This window comes from Spea bombifrons, chromosome 5 (assembly GCF_027358695.1).
Source record: "Spea bombifrons isolate aSpeBom1 chromosome 5, aSpeBom1.2.pri, whole genome shotgun sequence".
Classification (NCBI taxonomy): domain Eukaryota; kingdom Metazoa; phylum Chordata; class Amphibia; order Anura; family Pelobatidae; genus Spea; species Spea bombifrons.
The window spans coordinates 13,748,144-13,758,309 of record NC_071091.1 but is presented as its reverse complement, the minus strand read 5'-3'; the positions used below and the strand labels follow the sequence as shown (position 1 = coordinate 13,758,309).

The 10,166-nt window shown below is 35.0% G+C and overlaps 1 protein-coding gene across 2 annotated transcripts in view; it reads left to right on the top strand.

Annotated features, from left to right (window-relative positions):
* Positions 1-507: 507 nt before the first annotated feature.
* The window catches only part of MALRD1 (MAM and LDL receptor class A domain containing 1), a 128,595-nt gene continuing 118,936 nt past the window's right edge, over positions 508-10,166 (top strand). For both annotated transcript variants that reach the window (XM_053467035.1, XM_053467034.1), the window contains exons 1-4: positions 508-771; positions 2,279-2,401; positions 5,386-5,483; positions 5,566-5,724. In XM_053467035.1, the coding sequence (XP_053323010.1) occupies positions 561-771; positions 2,279-2,401; positions 5,386-5,483; positions 5,566-5,724 (591 nt within the window). In that variant the 5' untranslated portion in view covers positions 508-560. The remainder of the gene's footprint in view (positions 772-2,278; positions 2,402-5,385; positions 5,484-5,565; positions 5,725-10,166) is intronic.

Sequence of the window (10,166 nt, the reverse complement as noted above, 5' to 3'; positions counted from 1 at the left end):
CAGAAACACTTTAACATCTTGTGGAAAATCTTCCCATAAGAGAGGAAGCTGTTATAGCTGCAAAGGGGGAGCCGATGACATATTAATGTCTAGGTATTTTCAAGGCAATGTCATAAAAGTCCCTGTTGGTGTAATGATCATGTGTCCCAATACTTTTGTCCATATATTGTATATACTATACTGGATCTGCCTCTGAGGTTATTCCTAAAGCACTGCAAAAATCTTGTTTCAGCAAAACATAAAACATACAATTAAGATAAGTCGTGCTCATACTATCACTTGAAACCCCGTTGTTTATCTATGAATTGTTATCAGATCTTCCTGCCAGGCACAGACAATCATTAAAAGCAAAACAAAGTGCCACATACTGACAATAAACGAGCACAGGAGCAAAAGCAACTCTGCATCCAGCCATAAAGGAGCAGAAGTTAAATATTGGCTAAGACACACCTCGACTGTGATGAAATACATTTACTCTCCAGCCATTTTTTTATGTCTAGCAGTTGTGCTTAGGATAAAATGTTATGCAAAGAATAATGGCGTCTGTGATATTTTAGCAGATGCTTTTGTTTTGTGCACTCCATGTAACTAGTGCCTTAAAATCACCCCAAATGTTTAACATTTACTACTCCTTAATTGCTATCAATCTAGTCGCTATTGTCATAAGGAGTCAAGAAAATGGATTTCGATGCAGAACGGGATCTGTTGTACCTTTGGATAACCTGTGCGACTTCACTGATCAATGTGAGGATAGCAGCGATGAAAGTCAATGTGAGTGAAGAGTAAAACATTTGTATTTATTATTATTTATTATTAAGATATTAAAAAGGTTTTTATTGATAAATAATTATATATATATATATATATATATATATATTATATATATATATATACATACAAGTGTATGTGTGGTAGGAATGCATTTTTTGTTAACCTTTTGCCTTTAAAAAAATAATGTAACAATTTTATGCAATTTCTGTTTCTAGAAGGAAAAAAATATTGTATATTGTATCCATAAAAATACTATGCGATAACTCAAGCGATAGCTGCTACAATATATTAAAATATATAATGTAATAATATACATTAAATTAATTCAATTAATAATACAATACATTAATAATTTACTGAATCAGCCTTTTCAGCCTATTCAGTAGTACCAATAAGTTTATTGTTCGTTGTCCAAAGAAAAGGAATACTGCACAAATTTGTGGTGTGTGAGTCTGTAACATCCAAATCCTGTATGTGGGGAAGAATAAAATTAAGGAAAGTAAGCAACTGTGAAAAAATCAACTAGAAAAGGAACCGGAATGTAGGTCCCTAGAGCTATTTGTTGGGAGCGAGGGGGGTTAAGATGCCTGGTGGGAGATGGGAAAAAGCAGTCTCTGGCAACTAATGGGAATTAATCGTTTTGGAATCTAACTTTAATTGCATCACACAGTTTTAACTATTTTATCCTCCTTTTAACACTTTAATTTCCTAACCCATTGGACCATACCACTTAATTCTTAAATTATCAAGATTATAATCTAGAACTATTGAATTAATATGGGCAGTTATTATTACATATAATTGTTATTATTATTATTATTATGTTTGTATCAATATCAAACCTGGTTGAAGGCACTCCTTATGGTATTCTCTTTTATAACATAATTATGTTATTACCAATACAGGTTATTATCTTTCTTTGTGCTTATTTTTAATGTACATTTGGACTGTTTATTAGCATGTCTTCAGATAGAATCTTCCTGACCTTAGCGAACACAGAAAGTGAAATATTTTGTGCCAGCATAAAATATACATATATACATAGTGGGGCTGGCTCTAGGGTTTTAGTTACTTGATTGCTGATCCAGTAAAAACAAAAATGGGTTCTGCATCCCCTACGAATTCATGGTCTTAGGCAGATGCGTATGTCACCTATATGCAGTCATATACTGATCTAGGCTGACTAGATCTAGAGCGACAGGCCAGAGGTAGATCTCTCTATTGAGGGGTTTACACTATGGAAGAGAAGCAATAAACAATAGTGACCACGGGCATGAGCCTAGCGAGTAGCTGGGCCACTGACCTTGGTTAGGCTTAGGGCAGCACATGACAAATCCATCACTGCCTATATTGTAGGGGATAAATCCTTATATTAACATAGTGGATTGAATGTTGTACATGAACTGAACATTAACGTCCGAAGAACTCATTACAAGGATGCTATATAGATCTTTATTTATGTTATTCGTGTTCTTCTGGAAGTTATTTTTTTGTCCATTTTAAATAGGTTCCCTGAATGAAAAATGTGATTTTGAGACAAGTTTTTGTGGTATGACAGCTGAAGGATGGATTAGAACCAGTGGGCTTGGAAATACAAGTCCAGTTCATGACCACAGATTCAATGACACAGGTATGATTCTAAATCAGGTTCTTTGTATAATTTGTACCAGATCTTAAAGTCTACACTACTATGTATTGGTTAGCTAGTTTTGACCCCATTAGGTGGCCTCTAGGATCATTTTAAAGAAGCAGCTTCAAATAACTAAAGACAACAAAGAAAAATGTTAATTAACCCCTTAATGACAAAGCCCGTACATGTACGGGCTCAAAATGCATTGTTTTCAATGGGTTTAGGGACCGCCCATTGTCATTAAGGGGTTAAAAAAACCTTATCCAATAATTACCAACAACTTACTAAGTCACATGAGCCTTTAGGATCTTATAAGTCTCTACGACAGATGGATATTGAGCGTATTGTTTGACATTTTGATTTCATGTCAAGGAAAGACTTTTGTCGCCCCCCCGAAAGCATATGTAACATATCAACTTTGACTAAACCTTCATTTTGTGAGGCTAATACACATATATCCATTTTTCTTATCAATAATTTATTGTCTTTTTTTTTCAAGAAAAGTGAAGCATGTCTGGTTTATTTGTTTTCCATGTATGACCTTTCTCCATCTTGATTAGTTCAGATAATGTAAAAATGGGTTCAAAGTCTTCACAAGTAATATTTTCTTAATCATTAACTCAGTTATCATTAACTCAGTTTTTCCCATTTTGGTATCCCTTTTGTTCAAAAATAATATAATAATATGGATATAGTAATATATATATACCGGTATATACACAGGTCTAGTTAGCAGATTGCCTATAGTAATTATTATTTAAAGAACATGGTAAAAAAAAACAAGACAATTCTCTGAATATAATGTTCCATCACCAATATGTTCTGACATTTGATGAGTGTAAAAAATGTCCAAGCTAATGTAGAATCAACTGTCAAATATATAATATGCTAGATAAATACATACAGAGATGTTAATATTTGCCCTGGTTTTTGGCATCAGCTGCCCAAGACTAACTTTAGGTATATAGTACAGTTAATTAATGGACCATAGTGAGTTATTTTGTCTTCAATTATATGAACTATATCAGTCATTAAAATGGTATTTTTAAAAAATCTCTCTTTTTCTCCTTTCTCACTCCTTCCCCTGTCTCTTCCTGTCTTTATAGCTTCTAAAACTCTTTCTTCTCTCTCCCACTGATATGTTATGACTAGAGTCATTAAAGGATTTATTTTATAGTTTGTATAAACTATTGTTTGGTTTGTAAATGAATGACCAAAATATATAGATTAGAAACCGTCCCTTGGTTTTAATTCACAAAGTTAAATCATACATACAGCACACGTCAAAATCAGTTTATGGAGAATCTATTTACAAGACAGGGCTGTAGTTGTTAAAATACACTCCAAAGGTTAAAATGTTCGATAAGACTTCTACAACTTTGGAAGTAAAAAAAAAACCACGGAGAAGCATCAATTGTAAGGATTTTTGACCAGGCAATGACAAATAAGGTGACTGATCGGCAAGAGAGAAGTATTATTTAAGGAAACAATACACAGGATTAAAATGAAATTATTTTATATGACTCCCATTAAATTCAATAAACACTGTCTAGACTGGGATAAAAATAAAATGCATCTGTAATAAAAATATTTCTTACATAGAATGGTAGTGCCCCTTTTATCTATAAATAAGAGAGCAGGTCACTGGCTAGAGTTACATTGAACAAATGTAATAAAAAGTAAAACCAAAGGAGAATAAAGCTTATATCATCTAAAAACTGAGTCTCATTTAACAGGCATTTTATAAACTAGACCATGGTATTTTTGTGGGGTGATAAAATGATGTCCCTATATACATGCGGAGAAATATAAGGAATATTTCTAATTTTACATTAGGGAATATTAATTTAATAAAAAAAATATTAATATTTTTTTGTTATGATACATTTAAAAATGTTATATAGAAAATGCAGGGATAGACTTACAACACATCTATGCAATAATTAGATATAATTATTTACGTTAATATATTAAGTTATTATAGGAATACTTGTTTAGAGAGAGGAACACACACACACACACATATATATATATATATATAATATATATACATGGGGAGCAAACCTCACAGAAAAAATAATAAAACACCTTACAAACACGCAATAGTTATTTTAACTTTGTGTTTCTGGAATATCTAATTTGCTTTCAATCATATTATTTTAAAGTAAATAATATATTCTTGTCAGCCCCCCTGGGTTCCCCTACTTCTTGCTGAGGCAGTTGCAGGGTAGGCTGCATCTCTGGTCTTGCGCCACACTAATGATGCGGTTGCGGAACAGGCTGCATCCACGGCCTCAAGTAGAAGGTGCACTGCGGTGGTGGTGTAGGCCACATCCTCAACCTTGAGCGGGTGTGTCCAAACGGCCCAAAGAACATTTTCATTGGTGGATAGTTCAGATTGACATACCAGGCCCGTAGCAGTCAATAAACTCTAATGACTGGGATGAGCCAGTTACCTGCAGCCTTATTTCTAACCCTTCTTTGTGTATTGCCAAGCTGTGGTACCTGTCCACATGCAGTCACCAGCTCCCTGTTCTTGCTACAGCTTCTTAACGCACTTGAACCTCCTTGACCTTGTTTGACCTCCCAGCTTTTTGACCTTTGGCTTATTATACGATTTTTCTGATTATCTCCTACTCCATGACCTCGGCTTGTTTGCCCTTTATGATCCTTTAGACGGGGTGTCTAAACCCTTCTGCCAGAAGGTAATTTGGACCCAAATTATAATTTAGGAATGAAGAAGAAAGATACTATGTGTAAAAGCCTTAAAAGGCAACTATCACTAAACAAACCATTACATGTAAGAAATGGATATGTGGCATTCATGAAGGGCATAGAATTGCAAATTGTCCTCCATTTCTACGATCCCTTGCTGGTGATTACAATGGAATCCAATTGAAGTTTTTTGGAATAGGATAGTTTCTCTTTAATCAAAGGTTAAAAGGTTAATTTAAAAGATTCTAAAAATATATATTTCTGATCAGGTCACTTCTTGGCACTTTCTTCTCACACTAAGCCGTCCACTCAAGCTACTCTACAGAGCATGGATTTCCTTCCAACTAATGATAAGGTGCTTTGCCAGGTGAGTTCATCCTTTTTTCTCTTACATCTTTAATTACTGGTGATTATTTCACTGTAATTTCAAAGATATCTCTGTTTTCTAGCTGAGATTTTATCACTTTGCGGATGTTGACGGGACGCTCATGGTAGGACTACGTATGCAAGATCAAGATCAAGTAAATAACATCTGGATACAAAACTCAACGCATACAAATGTCTGGAGGCGAGAGGTCATTTCCATCAGTAGCACAGAAAGATTTAAGGTCAGTGAATCCTTTCAAACCTATGATGTGTTTTTACAGTACTTTTACATCAATATGAAAATGTTATGACATCTTTGGAAAAGGTGTTCTTTCCCATCAAACCTAGAATTCCATAATTTCTATTTATCTGTAAGAACCCTCAAGCAAACATAGATTTAATTTGTCAGAATAGAAAGTTGGCTGCTCCCAGGAACCTAATTAATATTTCCCGGGAGTCTCTCTTTAGGAAGGACAGTCTGTCTGTTCCTCTTCTTTCCTCTTTTCTATAGGATGAGAATGTTCCAGTGCCCTACAAGTCGCAATATTGTGTACAGAAACAGAACAAAAAGCAAAATGTGTTCATACATTAACTTGTGCAATGCCTTACTAAGCTACCTAAATAGTTGTCAGTATGTACAAAGGCATATAACAATGTGTGGTAATGCCTTGCTCCTAACCAAACCCCCTAAGGCAAAAGTGTCCCTCTTTGGCCATCTGAAATGTTACAAGGTATGCTTATGTTATTGTTTTTATGAATGCCCACATAACAACTCTTATCCTGTGGCTTGTGATTCTGATACTGTCACCAAAAGTAAAGGTTCTACTTGTCAATCAGAACAGCATTGTTCTCTCTGTAACTGTTCTTGTGTTGAACACTTTTGCTATGGTGTGGTTGTGATGGCGTCTCATGCATACGTTACAATTGAAGGTTAACTGAACAGTGAACTTGTACTTTGGTAGCAGGGGACTCCAGTCCTATAGAGGTCATCTGCTGCCCTTGGTAAGCACCCAATGAAAGGGTTTAACTTATATACTATCCCCAAGTACCATCGTTTGCTTTCTGGCTTATGCTTGAAGCCTTGGCTGACAGGGCCTGTCTATTACCTTCACAGATGCAGGTCCAGACAAATCCATGTTTAAATCAATTAACCTGGAGGTGAAATATCCTTATTGCATAAATGAAGTGGTTACAATTCATAGTTAAAATACTGTCAGAGAGAGACTCTACTCTTAACCCGTTCTTCAGATATAATTAGCCTCAAAAATATATAAACTATTTACTAAAAGCTAGTACCATGTATACATCAAAGACAGAAGTAGAAATTGTATAGCCGTAGCCACTGTTAAGATTATTGATTTATCAAGTTCTCACACAACAGCCAAAGGCATACAGACTGCCTTCTTTTATAATGTGATATTATAATTGACAAAGGATGCAATAGATATCATGGGAATCTGTTTAAAACCATTATTGTGTCCCAGTACAGACATAATAAATGTGTAACGACATTTCTTCTCACACACCAAACAGATTATTTTCCAGGAAAGTAAAGTATTTCAAGAGAACAAAGTAGTAAGTTGATTATAGAGTAGGTATTTTTTTAACATCAGACTTAATACAGTGAAAAAGTTTGGTACATAAGTATAACATTTTATTTGGTTACTTTATGAAGGTTCTGGTATGTTTCTTGTAATGAGTGATTTTGCAGAAAGTGGAATATTGTTGGTTGAGCTGAAGTAACGGAACTTTTAATGCAAAGTATTCTACTTGCTGTTTTTTCATGTTACCTTTATCAAAACGACATCACTGTACTCAGGTGCTCAAATCCCAAGTAAAGAGAATTCCTTCTTATGTTTTTAAACAAACTTTCTTTGCCTCTCTGAAATTAAACTGAGTTTGTCCAAAACTACATACAAAATACACTATATGGACAAAAGTATTGGGACACTGGACCATTACACAAACAGGGACTTTTATGACATCACATTCTAAATACATAAACATTAATATGTAGTTGGTCAACCGCATCATCCTTTGGGATGAACTGGAACGTAGTTTGAGAGCCGAACCTTCTCGTCAAAGATCATTGCCTGACCTCACAAATGCTCTACTGGATGAATGGGCAAAAAATCCCACAGAAACACTCAAAAATCTTGTGGAAAGCCTTCCCTGAAGAGTGGAAGCTGTTAGCTACAAAGGGGGATCAACTACATATTAATGTCTATTTATTTAGAATGTGATGTCATAAAAGTCCCTGCTTGTGTAATGGTCCAGTATCCCAATACTTTTGTCCATATAGTGTATTTTGTATGTATGTATGTATTTTGTATGTATTTAGAATGTGGTGTCAGAAAAGTCCCTGTTGGTGTAATTGTCAAGTGTCTCTTGTCAATCTAGTGTAGTTCCTTTGCTTTAAGTACATGAAGTATCACATGACAAGGTAAAACAAAGATTGATTTAACCAAACTGATGATAAACTTTGATGGTAAAAGTATGTGTTCAGGCTTGCTCAGTTATTTATATATATATTTAGAGCCTGGTCCCGAACACATCATGAATGATCATGGTAATCCCCCAAGGTGCCCTCTGTATTCATGAAAGTCCACCAAATCCTTCCCTGATCATTTTTTTGTCTATAGGTCAGACCAATGTTCCAAGAAGACTTTGTATAGTGCTTCTATGTTTGTTTATTGTCTGGGGATCACAGTTTATTCAATGTTATTTGAAATTTTGTAGGGTTTTTTCCCAACTAATTTGGTAGCCCCTGTACTATTTACTGTATGATATTTATTACAGGCTGCAACTACCTAGACATTCAGTTTAATACTAATGCAGCCGAACTCTTTATTAGATTGGCTTGGAACATGACAGTGTTGTCCTTGAAGATCGGTAGAGAGATGGTTTCATCTTGAACAAAGTAAAATGTTCTTTACGCCAAGATCAATAACTTTGACAAATTTACTAGCGCTATCAAGAAACTAGTGTTGGCTGACACAGTAGATAATGTCATGTTAGGGCTGAAAATGTTTTTTTAGAACAGGAGATCATTCATTTTTTGACTATTGAAATAAAAACACTGCAAGGGCCTGTGCCAAATCTCATTACCAGTGTTAAACCCCGTAAGGTCACTTACTTTTTCTTCTTATTTATGTCACACTTGAAGCAAAATTGGTTAATAGCTTTTTTTTTCTTTGGATGCTGAGTCTGACTAACAAATATGAATAAGAAATATGTTTTTGTGTTTTTCTTTTATGTTTAAGTACAATATAGTTGTGACTTTCTTGCTGGGGAACTGACTTTATAATTATTTTGTAATTCCATTAACCTCACACAGCCTCCATTACTTTTAAAAATACGAATTATCCCTATCCCTTTTATCATTAATGCTATATTTATTGTATTATTGTCATCATGTGTCCAGATTTATGCCACAGAAATGTTTAACATGGGTCCAGCTATGAAACTATGTTTACTGAGCAGCAGCAAGCATTGTATACATTTAACAATAGAAAGTCATGGTCTGCTCATAGATCATAACTAATAACCAATGTATTCATAGGGATAATATGCTTGGGCACCCATTTGCTATCCAAGGCATACTGGTCATTAGCTTAAAGGGACAGTTTAATGCCCCAGACAGCCCCACTAAAAAATAATGGATATTAATGTACTCATAAAAACATAAATAAACAAATGTACTTACCTTAGGTAGAAGCTGCAGCTAGCTGCCTCCTCTGGTGTCTTGCCACTATCTGTGCATCTGCGCAGGGGGTTCTCATAAAGTCATGATCCTCACTGAGTACAAAAGTGGGACAGTGGGGCTGATCAGCGGGACATGGCGGCTGATCAGCTGAACAGAGGGGTGATCAGCGGGACAGCTGGGCATTGCCAGAAAACGGGAACTGTCCAACCAAAAACAGGACACTTGGGAGTAGTGCTATTTTTTCTCCGCTGTATTTCGTTTAATAATTTTTAGTCTGTTAGGAATCGAGTAATTAGTTTAATTTGGGGAAGGCATTTAATGGTAGCAACACTCACTTTGCACACTTTTCAAACCTTTCCACTTTTTTTGCTCCCCATACCCCGTCATGGTATATAACTTGTCCTGCCACAAAACCGTTATTAATGCATAAGAGAATGTCAGCTAGTTTTTGTGCTGCTCTGTAAATGAGCCAAAACATTAATTTAGAAGGAAATCAGTAAAAAGACAGTGTGAATTGTTATATGATGTAATTACACTGGAAACAGCAAACAAGCACTTTTAACAACAGGGGACTGGGACTGCAATTTTGTTCTTTTCCTCCGCATCTTGCCATTTGCTCTTATATGAAAAACAAGATTGCCTGACATTTGCACTTGAGGTTTAGCTTTTCCAGGAAATCTAAAATATGCCTGAGCAAAGACTTGTGTTTTTCAACAGTTTGAGTTCTGATATTTAACCATTGCAGAGCTAAGGAGTTAACTAAGCTGGAAGTGTTTGCAGCAGTAAAGTCACATAAATTGGATAAAAGTACAGCTTGTGAAGCCAACTCAGATTTGCACATATATATATATATATATATATATATATATATATATATATATATATATATATATATATACTCATAAAAAAGCCATAAATAAATAAAAGCACTTGTTTTAGCTAGCTGCACTAGAATATGCAAATGAGAGTGCCCATGTA